This window comes from Marmota marmota, unplaced genomic scaffold (assembly GCF_001458135.2).
Source record: "Marmota marmota marmota unplaced genomic scaffold, marMar, whole genome shotgun sequence".
NCBI lineage: Eukaryota > Metazoa > Chordata > Mammalia > Rodentia > Sciuridae > Marmota > Marmota marmota.
This window is the reverse complement of record NW_025999977.1, coordinates 45,559,165-45,577,145: the sequence shown is the minus strand read 5'-3', so window position 1 is coordinate 45,577,145 and position 17,981 is coordinate 45,559,165. Positions and strand designations below refer to the sequence as shown.

Here is a 17,981-nt window from a genome sequence, read left to right as displayed (position 1 = left end):
TTCTGATTTTAAGCTGTTTATAAAACAAAATCTTCCTCATGAAATTTGAGATGTTTTAAGTTTCTATGAAACAAAAATGTCTTCAGAGATGGAAAAGTGGAATCTGTTAATGAAGATTGCTGAATTNAAAAAAAAAAAAAAAGGGGGGGGGGGAGAATGACCTCACATAGTTCCTCCATTTCTGAACAAAATGGAATGATAGAAAATGGATTTGATTTCCTCTCTAAAACTAGAGCAACAAATAAAATATATGAAGAAGAAAAGATTTTCAAGACACTGGATATTGGGCAAAGAACCTAGAGAAAACTGAAAATGATGAGGTGACTGTTAAATCATCTTAGCTTGTTGTTTGTGTTGAAAAGTCTTCAGGCTGCAGTACAGGAAGGAGGAAGACATGCAGAATTTGGTAATCTCCCCAAGTTGAGGAGAACATGAGTCTTTTTTTTTAATATTCTACATTTTATGATGCACTGACATCTTGGTGACCTTGCTGACCAGGGGGAGATTACCTCTCTCAGGGATAGTTAGTTCTTTGATTTCCCTGCGAACATGCCTTTCACATGCAAGCCAACCAATCCAAAGTCCATACTCCTTGTTACTTAGGAAACAAGCCAGCAAGTCAGTGTTTTCCCTGTTCTAAATCATCCCAGGGCCAAGTACCAGACAATTAGGGACCATCTCAAAAGTCTAGAGCTTGGCAAAATTATTCAAATTAGCTATCTTAAACTTGCCTCACCCACTCCTTTTCTTGGAACCCCTAGGCCATGTTCACCTGTGTTCCTTCTGCTTTCTGACCCAATGAGGTGCTTACCTGTCTAACCCTGCCTCGTGTAGCATGTCCCCCTGCTCTCCTGGGAACTGTAAGTAACTAACTTCTCTTTCAACACAGTTTGTTTTCATGTCTGTCACTTTTCCAGGTACATTTTAAAACAAGGAGACAGGACTGACAGTCTAGGGAGGTGAATGCTTTGGTTTTTGACAAGGCAAAATAGTGGGAGGAGAGATCTGCCATGAATGAGGAAAGCTCCAGAGATCTGCAGAGGGTTACCATTTAGTTTCAGCTAAGTATTGATCAGTATAATCATATGAGAAACAACCAGAAACTGGGGGAAGCATATGTTGATCAGTATTATCTTTAATAGTCCCAAACTGGAAATGACCCAAACACCATCAACACAGAATAAATACACTGAAGTGTAATTCAACCAATGGCAAAGTACAGTGTAATTAAATGAAAAAAACCACAGGCAACAAAACAGGTGTACATCACACTCTGCTGCATGAAAGAAGCCAGATACAAAAGGACAAACAAGTGACACAGAGTTCAAAACCAGGCAAAACTAAATAGTATCAGTAGATGTCAAGAGAGTAACTACATTTGGAGATGGTGTAAAAGGGCTTAAAGGGGCTTAAAGGGGGCTTCTCAGATCCAGGCAGTGGATCTTGAGTTGGGTGGTAGTTAAGGGAACACTGTATTGATATAATTCATGGGGTACTTTTAAATATTTTTCTGTCATTTCTTAATTAAAAACTTAAAATTCAAAGAACTTGTAGAGATTTTTAACACTTTTTAAAACAAAAGTTTCATCAGGAAATGTGCCCAATCCCTTTATTATGACTCTTATTTGTTTTTTTTTTCTTGGTAATTTCCCTCTAAGTATACTCTCCCCTCCACCCATGCCCCCCACACTTAACCAGAACACGAGTTTATTTTCCAGTAATTGCTCTTAGGAAGCCATCTTTGTCATTCCTCAGAAATGCTCTTAATGCAGCACAGTGGTCAGAAATAATAATATCAAATAGAAGTGTAATTTCCTAAGTGGAAAACACATTTCTCTTGGCAATGAATGTTAACAGCATTCCTGGAAACCCAGCAGAATTCAGAGTTTCAAGCACCATAGTGAAGGAAATGTTTAGTACCAGGAATAATGGAAACAAAAACATGAAAGAAAGAATGATTCAGAAGAATGTTAATTGTTTACTTTACTTGCATTAAAAATAAAAATACAAGGGCCGGGGTTGTGGCTCATCGGTAAAGTACTCATTTAGCACGTGCGAGGCCCTGGGTTCAATCTTCAACACCACAAAAAAATAAATAAAATAAATAAATAAAACAAAGGTATTGTGTCCAATTACAACTAAAAAATACATATTAAAAATAAATAAAAATACAGGTATGAAAAAAGGACTCGCTGAGGTGTCAATCTATTTTATTGGCTACCACCATCTTCTGAAATCTACTTAATGTTCAAATATTACTTTGGGACTTCAACTTATAGTAGAAGGGCTAAACGGTTTGAAATATCTGAGTGGGGGTTAAAGTTGGAAGACCAGTAGAACATTAATTTCATAGTTCAAATGTTATCAATGAGTTTTCCAAGTGCACATAATCTATAGCAGAAGGCTGCCTTCTGTTTAATACTGTCACTTATATTGGTGCCATTTTGTCAGTTTGGAAAAATACCAAGTCACCTTCAAGTCCAAGCTAACTTATCTTCTCTATTATTTATACAGGTAGAATGATCTCTCTTTCAAAGAACCACCCACATTCTGCATCTATTTTTATGAGAGCCCTTACTGTGTTAAATTAAACATTTTCCACATTTGTTTCTCCTAGTGCACTGTCAGTAACTTAAGGGCAGGACCTATATTTCATTCATTATTTCCACCATGCTTGATAATTTGGTTTATGGCATGTCTTTGAAAAGAAGGTTATTAACTGAAATAAATTGAAATGGACTGAGGGAGGAGGTAGCGTGGGGCTAGTAGTTTTGGAGGGTGAGGAGGATAAGTCTACCACCTCATTTGAAGTGGTCCAAGAACTGAGATCACAATGGAGGCCAAAAGTGGAGGCCGAAGCACACCAACATTGATAGGCCAAGCTGACAGGTGTTGGTATACAAGTGGGATAAATAATCACAGGATAGAGGGCAGGTCCAGGAGTTTCTGTTGAGACAAGTCAGAAACTAGGCTACATAAGCACTAGTTAGATAGCATCCAGGGACAATAGAGAGACAAATAAAATCACAGGTAATGATCAAATGGAAGGTTTTAAAGAGATGTATGAATAGCTTTCCGAAGCAGAACTTGGAGTTGAGAAGAAAAGTTGTCCTGCTATTTTGGGAGTATATGGTCTAGTGCCACTGGGTGATTCCACAGAATACTATGACTTTGTCACCATAGTGGGGAGAAAAGGTAATTGGTGCTGAAGCAAAGGGAATTACTGGATACAGGCATAGTGTAATTAGGGCAGGTGAATCATGGAGACAGGAAATCTACCATGTGTGGTATACATACTGCAGTGTAAAGTGTGATGGTTACTCCTCATCTATTCTGTCTGAACTATTATTTTTATCACTTTAAGTCTTTAAAGGGGCCGACAGAGTCTATATGTCCAAAATAAATCACGATATTTATAAGGAAAAATGATTCTTTTAAAAAATGTATTCCTTATAAGATTTGGTGGATAGAAAAAGGGTTTAGTACATTTATCTCCATGATGATGGAAGGGTGGCTGGGAAGGGAAGTCACTAGTAACAACTAATACAGGTGAAACAGTAACATGTTCTATTTTAAACTCCCCTTAAAATAAAAAAAAAATAATAATAATAACCATGGGAACTGAAATGGGCTCTCCCATGAACAGATACATTCAGACATCTTTGCAGAAGGCCAGCAACAATTAAGAAATACACTGTAGACCCTAGTCTGAGGTTTTAACTTGCCAAGGGTTATAAACTCTGAAGACATTTTGGATAAACATGGTTGTGGTAGATTTTAGTCATGGTGAACAGGAAATGGAGTTAACTGCCTTAGTGAGGTGTTTGGTAGGTGATTAAATACATGAAAGATGAGTCTTAAGACTATCTTGTAGGAGGCTGTAGTAGATAATGATGTAATGATCCAAAAGCCAATAAAAAAATTCTTCATTTCCCTTGACTTCCTTTAACAAGAGATGAGGAAAGTCAATGTGTGACTTCTCTATATCCCTTTTAGGGAGTGATGTGACAGTTTTGGCTTTTAATCTAGAAGAGGAAGATCCTGGGGAGGACTTCTCTTTCTTAATAACCCAAAGGCTAATTAGGAATAGACCTTTTGCTTTTTTACCTCTCCCCAACTCTTTTTGTTTTCTATTGGAATGTCAAATAGGAGGCCTAGGGAGCCATCATGTAAGCATGAGATGATGAGCATTAGAAAGGTCTACATGCTAAGGCCAACAGAGTGGAAATGTACCAATAACCCACAGTCCTGATGGCATCGTGTGGATGATTTTTACTTCATCTTACTACATCTCAATTTCTTGGTGCATGAGAAAAACAGACCTCTCTGTTTTGGCCACTGTTAACTATAGTCAAATTCATAGTTTTCTGATAACTATAGTCAAATTCATCCCAGCTGATAAAAATAAAGATAGTGCCTTTGAATTTTCTGGGTGTTTTTATCTGAAGCACAGGGGTTGTTATGCTTAACTTCCATGAGATTCTGGCAATGGAGTGGGGGAGAAAGGTGGCATCATACCACATCTGCACAAATCTAGGGCTTTCCAAGAGAAAGAAGTTGTAGTGGCTGACTGAAAAGAGCCTTTCAAGGGTAGCCCCTCCTTGCACATCTTCTGACTATCCCTGAGGGTAACAAGATTTTGGGGGTACAGGGGAGTTAGGAAGGCTGGAGCCAAGCAGGTCTGCATGGTAGCAAAGTCTGGGATTGAGGTCAGATTATGAGACTTAAGTATTCTGGAGACCTAAGCAGTTTCCACTCTATGAAATCCATGCACCACTGCCAGCAGAGTAAGGTGGGGTATTCAAAGAGCCATAAAACAGGAGGTTCTGTCAAAAGATTTAGCAGGGCTACATAGGCTCAGAAACTAGGATGAAGCCATTTAACAAGGGGAATTTCTTTAGCGGTTCTTTATTTTTTCCAGGTTGTTTTCCATATTTAGTAATGATGCCAAATGTGGCTTTTAACAATGTAGAAATCAGAACTAAAAGAGAAATTCTCCCATTGTAAAATTTCTGTGTAATATGGAAAAATGTTAATTATTCATTTGATTTATTATGTGTTTCTTTGTAAGCCAGGATTCTGGTTATTATGATCATCCATTTAGTCTGCAAATTGATAACTCACACAAGTGACAGTGCATTCACCCAAAAGAAAAATGCAACCCAAGATACCATATTTTTTTTTAATGATACAACTTTTTAGACTGAAAGATAATTTTAAATCCTAAGATTTCTTCAGAAAAATACAGTAGGATATTCACAAGCCCTTTTGTTTCTAAAAGGGAGATGATATCCTCGCATCAGATTTAATCATTCTTGGCCCTAAATCCAAACACTACAAAAGCCAAAAACGCCTTGTTTTCCCCTTTATTCCTGAATTTGAGGTAGAACTTATATGAATTGTTAAAAACTGCAGTTGGGTTTTATTTTTACAAGCTGCTCACACAAGTGAAAGAATAGGCAGCAAGGGGGTTTCTTCTTAATAAAAAAAATTAATGTGTTTGAGTTAAAAATACTCTAAGAAATTTGTGATTCTTCAGTGAATCTTGTGTTGTCAGCTCATTAAATAGTTCAGTTCATTAGATGTCATTGTAAATATTTTAAAAAGTTATTTTGATATTGATTAAAGAAAGGAAAAATGTGAAAGTTTCTTTTGCAAGAACATATTCAACAAAGTAACCCACCAGGAATTCTTTATTTCTCTGTGCTATGTTTTTCTAGTTAGGTAACTGAAAGGAATTAAAACATCAATTTAGCCTAATGAAAAGAACTTAGAATATTTTTAAAAATTTAATTATTTGACCTGTGATACTGCTGAGCTAAAATATATCTTATTTTAGCCTTGATCAGAAAATCCAATTTAGTTGTCTGAGAAGAAAGTTTACTTCTCATGAGATGGAAGAACATCTACTCTAAAAAAAATATGGAATATCAAACATTCCATACTTGAAATAAAGGAGGAAAATATCCATGAACGTTCTTTAAAAATAACATTTAAAACAATGTAGTTATACAGATACCACTGGTGAACACTAGTAGTGTTTATAATGCATGCTAACTGGATTAGGGTTACTCTTCTCTGAATGCTGGGTAGGAAATGATGTTTCACACACACCGGAGAAGAACACTAATGCCACAGCACACCAGTCTCCATGAAGGGATGCGCCATCTTTGCCAAAGGGTAGCAGCATTTGAAATACTTGAATATTTTGATTCCTTGAATTTTTCAGAGCTTACAACAACAACAACAAAAATGTGAGTATATAAACTAAAGGATACAGAAGAATAGTTTTTATCTAGATAGGGCAGGATTTATTATCCACTACTTGGACTAGAGAACTTCCTCCGTTTGTTTCCGTGTGATTTCTCCTGAAGCACAGACATTACATAATGTGCAAACACTGCAAGGCCTGTACAAGTCAAGCTGGCAAGTTAAGGGTCATTGTCTAGATGACAGTCAAGTCACAGAGAAGGAGATCTGCAGGGGGAATATCCAGCTGGACCAGACAGTACCGCTTCTTTCCTCTTGGCAACCCTTCTCTTCATGAAACCTGAAATCATGCCACCAATTCATGTGACTATATGAATATTGGTTACCTTCACCATATGTGGGGCATAGGCTCTGACAGAGCCCACTAATCATCTACAAGGGGGTCAGGTCTTCTATTTTGAGCTCTCTCTCAGCTGGGACCTTCTTCCATTTGTAGTAAGCAAGCCAATAGGAGTTGTATAAGGATGGCAAAGGCATGTCTGGACAAAGCTTGCTTCTGTGAGGGTTGTTGCCAAGAGCAGGCAGAGCGACACGGGATCCAGAGGAGACAGGTGAGAAGAGGTGCCTAGGATATTTGAGACTCTTAGTTAATGATCAGCTTGGGGACACTACTAAGAGACTGAACTAAGTATCCAAGTAGGGAATGAACTGAGAACCCAAAAAAGAAAGAGGACAAGTAATTCTTATCTCCTTTCTCTTTACCCAGTTACACAGACTGGGTAGGTAATGGGAATAAAATAGAGGCTACTGAAGTAATGAATACTTGGATATCAGAAGGCCATATCTAGAGCCAATGAGTTAGAAGACTAGAGAAGGAAAGGATGGAAGATGAGGGCTATTCATTTTCAAGTTTATTTGTTGGAATGAGATGAAAAAATGTTCAGTCTGGTTTATAGTACATTTTGCATGTGGCATAACTCTACTATGGTTGTGTGGGAAAAGAAGTCCAGATTCCTCAAGCAACAATGTGGCTGGAAGGCTCTGGTTGTGGTGAATGTGTCCTGTGTCTAACCTGCCTTCTCCCTGTTTCCTGAATTTGGGGCTGCTAGAAGACGTAATTGGAGGTCAATCACTGCAGTTAAAAGGAAGACTCCTTTCTTTCAAGTGTAGTTTTTGGGGCCTGCTTCTCTAACAGGCATTTATAACTTGGAAAAATACCTTTTTATAAATATATTTTTAAATAAAAAAATAAGTATTTGACTATATGTTATATGTATAATATATTCATAAGTATATAATTGTAATTCATTTTACCTAGACTTTTCATTTGTAAATAAAGAAACAAATACATATTTCTTATATCCCATGTCCTAATTTGGGCTTAGAAAATATTTCCAAGGAGGCGTAAGGAAAGCATGGTAGCTGCCTTGGAATGTGCTCTTAGTCCTAGGGCTATGGGTCCTCAACCTTCTCGTGTCTCAAGGATAAAGAACACCTAATTTAGGCAGTCAGAATGAAGAAAACACCTATCCTAGGGAGGAAAATGAAGTCCCCAGCTGAAGAATACTTTTATTTTTATTTTTATTTATTTTTTGGTACTGGGGATTGAACCTGGTGTTTAATCACTAAGCCACATCCCCAGGCCCCCTCCTTTTAAAAAAAAATTATTTAGAGACAGGATCTTGCTTAGGACCTCACTAAGTTGCTGAGGCTGGCTTTGAACTCATAATCCTCCTGCCTTAGCCTCCTGAACTTCTGGGATTATAGGCATGTGTCACCAGGTCTGGTAAATGCTTTTATTTTTAATTTAATTCTTATTTAAGATAATTTTAGAGTCACATGCAAGTTTTGAGAAATATATGTACCCTTTACTCAGTTTCCTCTAAAGATTACATCTGCAACACTACAGTATAGTATTACAACAAAGACACTGACACTTATACAGTCAAAATAAAAAAAAAATAAAAAAATAATTCCATCACTGCAAGGATCTCTCTTGTTGCCCTTTTATAAACCTACTCATTTCCATCCTTGCCCTCTTTCCATCCTTAACACTTGGCAACTATTAATTTATTTTCCAAATCTGTAATTTTATAATTTTCTGAATGCTATTACATGGAGTCATACCTATGTAAATACCTATGTAAATTTGGGGATTTTTCCCCCCACTAAACATAATACTCTAGAGACAGATTACACATTTGTGTATGTGTTAAGAGCTTGTTCCTTTTTATTGTTGAGAGCTTTCTGTGGTATGGCTACATCAGACTTTGTTTAGCCATTCACCCACTGAAAGACATCAGGTTGTTTCCAGTTTTGGGTTATTATGGTCTTTGTGTGAACATAATTCTCATTCATCAGGGATGAATGTCTGTAAATGCAATTGCTAGGTTCAATGGTAGTTGCACATTTAGTTTTTAAGAAACAAGCTGTTTTTTCCCTAAGTAGTATATAATTTTATATTATAGAAGCAGAGTGCGAGTGATTCAATTTTGCTGCATCCTCACTGGAGTCTGCTGTTGCTATTTTTCATTTCAGCTCTTCTGACAGGTATATAATGATATTTCATTGTGATCTTAATTTGCATTTTCATAATGACTAATGACGTTGAATAACTTCTCATGTGCTTACTTGGCATCTGAATAACCTCTTTAGTAAAATGTATGTTCATGTCTTTAATCCGTTTTCTAAGTGGATTGTTTGGATTTTTATTACAAGGAACATTACTGATCTGAAAATATGAAATATGAAACTTTTTGAGCATAGAAGTTTCAGATTTGGGAGAGTTACAGATTTTGAATTTTTGGATCGGGAATGCTCAACCTGTACAGTCTATGCAAATATTTCCCCAAATCCAAAAACCTCATATATCTGAAACACTTTTGGTACCAAGAAAATGCTGGGGGTAGGAGGAGAGGAATCATAAGGGGAATTAAGATGATCTTATCGAAGAACATATAGAAAATTTCACATACGTTTGCCAGAATTTCAAATGTTGCTTTCCATTTGTTCTCAAATAATTTCCAAAGATGAACTGGCCCTGAGAGATCACCTAGTGTAATTCTTAATTTGATCAACAACAGAACCAAAGAGGGAAAGTGACTAAATTGAGGCCACAGATTCAGTCTAGGCTGACCCAATTTGAGAGCTGAGGGTTTCTGGTCCCAGGCAGTGCTGTTCCCACACACCATACAACCCCTTGTCTGTAAACAGGAGCAAAAGGTGAGGAGTTAGACCAGAGAGTCTTCTTTAAGGAACATCTCCAACTTCAACCTCTGGCAATTTCTATGACTGTCCTCAGCCTTGCTTTCCCTCTCCCTCTCTCATCTTTTTGTCACTACTAGGTTAAGGCTATAATAAAGAATGGGAGTTGGAGAGAGGAGAGAAAAAAAAATCCACAAATATAGAATATATATTAAGCCTTGTATCTGTGATGACTGTTGATAGATACATATTTGGAAAACACCTCACATACTAAGTGTAGCTGCACAGCTGGACAGGGTCCGTGGTTAGTTAATCACTGTGCATGTGATTCTGTGGCATTCTCAACACAGGAGATGATGCTAAACTTTTTTCAGGAGTCCTGCCTTTACCATCAATTAGGGCAAAAAGACAACTGCAGCAGCTACAGTGAAAGACACACTACCTCGCTCTGAACACTGTGGTGTGATGATTAATCCTTTTAGAATTTAAGCTCCCACAACAAGATTTAAAGGAGGAAAATAAAAGCATAACCTGTCTACTCCGCTGGAATAGTGGGCCTGGTTTTCTTAGGCTGTTTTTGCAAAACACTGAACCAACAAGGCAAACCCTGGGCTCCTAGGAGGACTCAACACATGCTATGCACTACACACAGAACTGCTTCGAGACTGGAGAATCAGAAGCATAGGTAAAATTAAAGTTTGATGAGGCTTTTCTACCCATTTGCATTACAGAACTCCCTTCACTCACTCCTGTTTCTAATTTATTTATCTCTGGTTTTAAACCTTTGGGGGGAAATCCAACAAACAACTGCTTGCTTGATATTCATCCTCTGCCTAAGATTTTTCTGTAAATATTTCCTTATTCAACAATAACATATACCTTTTAAAATGTGCTTACCAAGGCAGAACGGTTGTAATATATTCGTCTGTAAAAATTCAGTCTTCAGGTTCATTACTTGAAGGCCCATTCTGATTATCAAGGACTTGATTTTCTCAGGACATGGTTTAAGTAATAAGTAGCCAGTGACATAGAGAGCATATCGAAACCAGCACAGAAATGGAGTGGCAATCCTGCCATTGGGTGACTCAGCCATTCGCTCAATGGTTGGGAATAGCAGAAAGGTGTGAATGACCTAAAATAAACAAACACACTTTGATGAGAGGTTTTCTTAAGGGATAACTCATTCCTTTATTGTTTCTTTACACAATAATGACAAATGACTAGATTAGAATATGATTAGACTCCCCTTCAGATTGAGAAGAACCACCACCTATTGCTTTCCCTCTCAATTCATAACCAGTTTTGGACAGGATCTAAGGATGTCTCTTGGGATGCTGGGGTTAATTTTCAGGGAGGGGGGATTTGGAGTTGATTATTCAGTTTGTTTGGCTTTTCACTTGTTAGGATGGAGTAGCAACTTCTAAACTCTTACACACGGACCTGGAAAGCAGAAGTCCTATTAACATTTTTGTTCATGTCTCTTGGTGCAGGGGTGCCTGTATTTTGGTTGGCTCTATTACCTTGATGTCATATGTGTCATATGGTATGGCATGCATGTATTCTGCTTAGGAGACAATTCCAATTTTTTTTTGGTGCCTTCCGTAAAATTTTATTTTTTATTTGCTTTTTTAGTTATACACGACAGTAGAGTCAATGTTGACATATTTATACAAATGTGGAGAATATCTTAATCTAATTAGGATACCAGTCTCGTGAATGTGTATGATGTGGAGATTCACTGTGGTGTATTCATATATGTACATAGGAAAGTTAGTCAGATTCATTCCACTGTCTTTCCTATTTCTTCCCCCACTTCCCTTCATTCCCTTTTATCTAATCCACTGAACATCTACCCCACCCTTGTGTGTTAGCATCCACATATCAGAGAGAACATTTGACCAAAGTATTTGTACCAGTTATTACCCAGCAGTAGCACATGCCCACCAACAGTGTGTCCAATGTACAAAGATTTCAATTTCCCTACATCTTCACCAACACTTATAATCTTGTGCTTTTTAAATAGTCATCCTAACATGTGTTAGTTGATATAGCATTGTGTTTTTAGTTGGCATGTCCCTGATGATTAGCAATGTCAAGTACCTTTTCATATACCTGAGTGGCCACTGGTATGTTTTCTTTGAAGAAATATCTATTCAAGTCCTTTGCCCATTTTTATATTGGGTTCAGATATTTTTTTCTTTTTAATACTCATTATCCTGTGTCTTATTTAAGAAATTCTTCTCTAACCCCAAATCATGAAGATATTATTTTTTCATTTAAAATGTTTCTTTAACTCAACTAAAAGTGGATCAAGGACCTAGGAATTAGACCAGAAACCCTATGCCTAATAGAAGAAAAAGTAGGCCCAAATCTCCATCATGTCAGATTAGGCCCTGACTTCCTTAATAAGACTCCTAAAGTGCAAAGAAATAAAATCAAGAATCAATAAATGGGATGGATTCAAACTAAAAAGCTTCTCAGCAAAAGAAACAATCAACGAAGTGAAGAGAGAGTCTACAGAATGGGAGCAAATTTCTACCACACACAAATCAGATGAAGAACTCAAAAAACTTAACATCAAAAACAAAAAACAAACAACCCAATCAATAAATGGGCTAAGGAAATGAACAGATACTTCTCAGAATAAGATATACAATAGATCAACAAATATATGAAAAAATGTTCAACATCTCTAGTAATAAGAGAAATGCAAATCAAAACTACTCTAAGATTTAATCTTACTCTAGTCAGAATGGCAATTATCAAGAATACAAATTACAATAAGTATTGGTGAGGATGTAGGGGGAAAAGCACACTCATACATTGCTGGTGGGACTACAAATTGGTGCAACCAATCTGGAAAGTAGTATGGAGATTCCTTAAAAAACCTGTAATGAAACCATCATTTGACCCATCTATCCCACTCCTCAGTTTATACCTAAAGGACTTAAAAACAGCATACTACAGCCACATCAATGTTTATAGCAGCAATTAACAACAGCCAAACTAAGGAACCAACGTAGATGCCCTTCAACAGATGAACAGATAAAGAAACTGTAGTATATATACACAATGGAATATTACTCAGCGATAAAAGAGAATAAAATTATGGCATTTGCAGGTAAATGGACAGAGTTGGAGAATATCATGCTAAGCGAAGTAAGCCAATCCCCAAAAACCAAAGGCTGAATGTTTTTTTCTAATAAGTGGATGCTAATCCATAATGGGGGGGGCATGGGATAAGTGGAAGAATTTTGGATTGAGCAGAGAGGAAGGGGAGGGGAGGGGAGGGGATATGGGAGTAGGAAAGATGGTGGAATGAGACAGATATCATTACTCTAGATACATGTATGATTGCACCAATGGTGTGATCCTACTTTGTGTATAACCAGAGAAGTGATAAATTGTGCTCCATCTGTGTAAAATGAATCGAAGAGCATTCTGCTATCTTGTATAACTGATTAGAACAAATAGATAAATAAATAAATAATTTAAAAAATAGAACGTTTCTTTAATAAATTAGATAGTGTTACCTACAATGTAGGTTTAAACCTTTGGCTATATTTAGCTTCAGTTGTGATCTGGTGCCTTTGATATCAGAGATTTCATTTACCAATTCTGTTATGCATTTACACTCCTCCTTCTTTTTTTAATAATTATTTTTTAGTTGTAGTTGGAAACAATACCTTTATTTTATTTATTTTTATATGGTGCTGAGGATTGAACCTAGGGCCTCACATGTGCTAGGCGAGTGCTCTACCGTTGAGCCACCACCCCAGCCCTACACTCCTCCTTCTGAAAGAAGTAAATGCTTCTCCCGTAGTCCCTGAGAGTAAAGGTGGGTTTCATGTCTTTTTCATCTGCTGCTGTACACAGGCCTTTTTCATAGTAGCCTGTTTGATGGCAATGCCCGAATGTCGAATCCTATAAGATATTCCCTGTGATTCTGCCTTCATGTATCTCTTTAATAGAAAACAGGGCCTTGAGGGTCAAAACTGTGGAGGACTTTTTTCTTTCCAGCCTTATTTCTTGTTTTTCCTTGGTCATATCACTCAGCTAAATGCTCAGCTATTTCCTGTAGACTTTTTCCTTTTCTCTCAACAAGAATTGAGATATTTTAGCTATTTCTTTTTTTGGTTATAATAATCTGACCTCCACTGGATTTCCTCCTCTATCACATAATAAGAACATATTGTTCCTTGAACACCTGTATGACCTTGATGATGAGTGAAAAACATTCTTGGGAGGAGGAAGCAACATTTTCAGACAGTTTTTAAATGTTAGATTGACAATAATGCAGTGCAAATGCTTCTAATGTGTTTTTGGAATAAATGCAGGATTTCAGTCAGAATATGAAAGCGAGATTTTGCTACTCTGGCATCTTCTCAAGTAAAGAGCAGAAGAGGGGGTGCTGGATTGATTGAACTATGATTAATAAATGCTTCATGCGGCATGCAATGGGTACTTGTGATGGAGATGTCATAGGCTTCAGTAAGTCAGCAATGACAGACTCCAAAAGCCACAAATCAGAGCCAGTTGCCTGAATTGTCTTGGGCTTAAGAAATTGCTCATTCTGGATGCCACTTTCATCATAAACTCCAACTCAGGGCATTCCAACACAGAGAAGGAAAGATCAGCTCTGGAAAGCCAGCACTTTTCTAATGGCTGATCAATTTCTTTTTCCCCTTCTAGCATAACAAAGGGATACAACATTCCTGATTCACTGGTAATCACTACGATGTTGAGGAAAACAGATAAGCAGAGTATACAGCACAACCATCATAACTAGTCATTTTCAGGTACAGGAACTATAAGCAATGAACACAGCAGCTTTCCAGGTCTCCAGAGCTCTGGAGCAGAAATCGTCCCACTGTTACACTGAGGTACAGTGGTTATGCCACTATTTCACCTCTGCCTGTTGTCCAAAGATATTTATTTTTTCAGGACTGCTATCAATAGCTCAAATTCATGTTGACTGCTGTTACTTTTAGAGTTGTACCCTATGCCATTCAGACTGGCAAAATTTAAGAAGTCTAATAATACTAAACATTGAAGAAGAAGTAGATCAAGAGGAACTCTAGAATACCACCACATTTATAAAATATTACACTTCTTTCTTCTGTTTTTTAAAGTATAGTTACCTTAGTATATGTCTGGAGCTCACACAGAAAGTGTGATATTATATTATATTATCTAATGTTAACAGTACAATTTAAGGATCTGATATTTTACTTGGATACTTAACAGCATGCGTGAAGAGTCTGAGAGGAAAAAAGAATGAAAAATCTTTCTGTACTCAGGGTAGTGCTACAACCAACCACTTATTTTCCACCTTCAAATTCAGAGTTCTTCTATCTCTTTAAGTTAATTTTAATATTATGAGTCCTTTTATTCTTGAAAGTGCTATAGACGTTCTGTTGGACTTCAAAAGACTTGATGGATTTCAAACAGGGGTGGTTTATGTGAAGACGTAGCTGGTAGAAAAAGGAAGGGCTTCTCACTACCCTGCTGAGGGCTCCTAGGTGAAGGGCTAAGGAGGCTACCTCTCCATCCTGCAGGAAGAGCTTTCCCTATAGGCCAGGGAGTAGATTTCTTGCTAGCAGCCGAGGCAGCAACAAAGAAAACTATGAAGCTGACTTCTCAACCGTGGCTGTGTCCTGGTTTGTCAGTCCCACCTGGAGCTACAGGAACAAGATCTGGTAAGGAAGCCAGGTCAGCCAGTTTACAGTTGCTGCAGAGTCCCGGGCAGCCAATATTCCTGAGCAAATCTTGAAAAGCCTGATGGTTTTGCCTTTCACATTTAGGTCCATAATCAACCTGAAACTTATTTCCACATATGCTATGAAATATGGGTCTCATTTAATATTTTACCATATTGAAACCCAATTGTCCTAGCACGATTAACTGCAAAGGCTGCCCTTTCCCTGCTTTTCTGAATGATACTCATGTTGTAAATCCTGTATATGTGTGAATGGACCCAAGTTAGGGATGTTTAATTTGTCCCATTAGCCTAGTTTTTCTAACTCTGTGCCAAGATCACAGTGTCATATTTACTAAAGCTTCATATATATTTTGACAGTTGGTAGGGTAAGTTTATTTCATCATCTTCTTCTTCAAGAATGCCATGGAGTCCAGTGTGGTGGTATGCACCTGTAACCACAGCTACTCTAGAGGCTGAAGCAGAGGACTGCAAGGTTGAGGCCAGTCTAGGTAACTTAGCAAGACCCTGTTCAAAATGAAATTTAAAAAAGGGTTGGGGATGTAGCTCAGCAGTGGAGTGCTTGCTCAGCATGCACAAGGCTCTGGATTTAATCCCTAGTCTCTCTCTCTTTCTCTCTCTCTCTCTCTCTCTCTCACACACACACACACACACACACACACACGAATGCCTTAGATATTTCTGGCTCTCTGCATATTTGTGAACACTTCAGCAGTGGCTATCCAAATTCTACAAGCTTCTTGTTGTGATTCTGATTGGGACTGTCTATCCTAAATTCAGTAATACCTGAGTTTTCTAGTACATGAACACAGGACAGTTCTCCCTCTACTGTAAATCTTCCTTAATGTCTGTAAAAGACATTTTAGACAAGGACCTATAGTCATCCTGCTCCACTTTTGTTAGGTTTTCAAGATTTTATTATTTATTTTAAGATTATTTTAAGGGTATCCAAAAGTTTCACTTCCTAAATGGTGGTTGGTGATATAAGACAAATAATATTTACATGCTGAATTTGTGTCAAGCATACTTACTCAAGTGTCCTTCTAGATCTAATAACTTGTTTGGAGATCTCTTGGATTTTCTAAGTACACACCCATATCATCCACAAATAATGACAATGTTGTTTCTTCCTTTAAAATCCGTGTCTTTTATTTCTTTTGCTTACTGAGTTGGCCCAAACCTTAAGTAAAATACTGAACGGAATAATTCTTTTTTATTTTTATTTTTGTAGTTGTAGATACAGAATGCCTTTATTTTATTTTATTTTTTTATGTGGTGCTGACGATCGAGCCCAGTGCCTCATGCATGCTAGGCAAGCACTCTGCCACTGAGTTACAGCCCCAGCCCCTGGAATAATTCTTATTCTCAATCTCAAAGGAAAAATTTTCAGCATCATCACTTGAATTAGCCAGTAAATTAAAATATGGGTGAAGGTTTTCGAGAGATGTATTTTGTCAGATTAGAATTTTTTTTCCTCTATTCCCAATTTGAAAATTACTTTTTGAAATCCTAAATGGATGTTAGTTTCATCAAATGCTTTTTCTGTATATCTGGAGATAATGTGATTTTTCCACTTTCATTTATTAATGTAATAAACTACCATACTGACTTTCTAATGTGAAAGTAAACTTCCACTCTTGAGATAAACATACGTTGGTCATTGTACTAGTTTTATAAATGTTACTATATTTGGTTTCCTAATATTTTGTATAAGATTTTTGTACTTTAATGAGTAAGCCTGTTCTGTAGATTTCTTTTCTCACATTATTTTTTTCTAGGTTTTGGATACAAAAATTTTGTTATTTTGAAAAAACTAAGTGAGGAAGCATGACTCCCTTTTCCATTATCCTGAAAATTTAGTAAAATAACAAAATTGTTTATTTTCTGAATATTTGGTAGAACTCACCAGTGAAGCATCTGGGCTTAGAATTTTATTTTTTAGAAAGAGTTTTGACTACGGATTTATTTAATTTCTTTAATAGTCTTCTTGCACCTGTTTTGGTGTTATCTTTTTCTATGGATTTATCCATTTTATTTAAATTTACAACTTATGGCATAAATTTATTTATAATATCCTGCTATTATACTTTAATTTATGCACTACCAGTAGTGATGATGTTACCACTTTCAAAATATTTTATGAATATGAAGTGACTCTTCATTTTTAGGAATGTTTTCTCCTTAGGGTTTATTTTATTTAATGTTAACAGTTTTCTTTTGGTGAGAATTTGCAAGATACATCCTTTTCCATTCTTCTACTTTCTACATTGCTATCACCTTATGTTTATAGAATATAGTTGGATTTCTCCATAAAATCTCATATTTGTCTTTTAATATAATTTAGTACATTAAATGCATTTCCATCTAAAGTCATTGCTTATATTTGAGGTCTAAATCTAAGATGTAAATCTCAAACCTTATTCTGCACTTTAAGTTTTTCACACTCCCATATTATTATTTTTTATTCTTTCTCTTCTTTCTTTTCTTTTTCCTCCTCCTTTGCCTCCCCTCTTTCTTTCTTCGTTTTTTCACAGTACTGGAGACTGCATTTATGGCACTGTACCTATGGGCTTCATCCCTGGCCATTTTTTTTTTTTTTCATTTTGTACAACCATTTAATAGTAATGAAACTATTCATTTAAACATGGTTTTTAACTGTTCAAAGTCATCATCTGGATTTATCTATGTGAATCCACTATTAATATGATTTCTAGACCTGTGATAACTTGAAATATTTGTGTTTATTAAAAGGTAAAACTGCATTAATGATTTTATTAATTAAAATTTTAAGCATGTAAATAAAATTAAGGCATGGGACATTTTTGAAAGCAACATAGTATATGAGAAC

The 17,981-nt window shown here is 36.6% G+C and overlaps 1 protein-coding gene across 3 annotated transcripts in view; it reads right to left on the bottom strand.

The window, feature by feature from the left end:
* Positions 1–17,981, bottom strand: part of Ldah (lipid droplet associated hydrolase) — an 88,421-nt gene that overhangs the window by 17,439 nt on the left and 53,001 nt on the right. Inside the window, exons 5-6 of one of the 3 annotated variants that reach the window (XM_048804759.1) lie at positions 10,312–10,546; positions 1,557–6,835 (exon numbers count right to left, since the gene is read on the bottom strand). The exons of 1 other annotated variant lie outside the window; for it this stretch is intronic. In XM_048804759.1, the coding sequence (XP_048660716.1) occupies positions 6,663–6,835; positions 10,312–10,546 (408 nt within the window). In that variant the 3' untranslated portion in view covers positions 1,557–6,662. Of the gene's footprint in view, positions 1–1,556; positions 6,836–10,311; positions 10,547–17,981 lie in introns of those variants that run through there. One more of the 3 variants, XM_015479941.2, reaches the window with a different exon arrangement.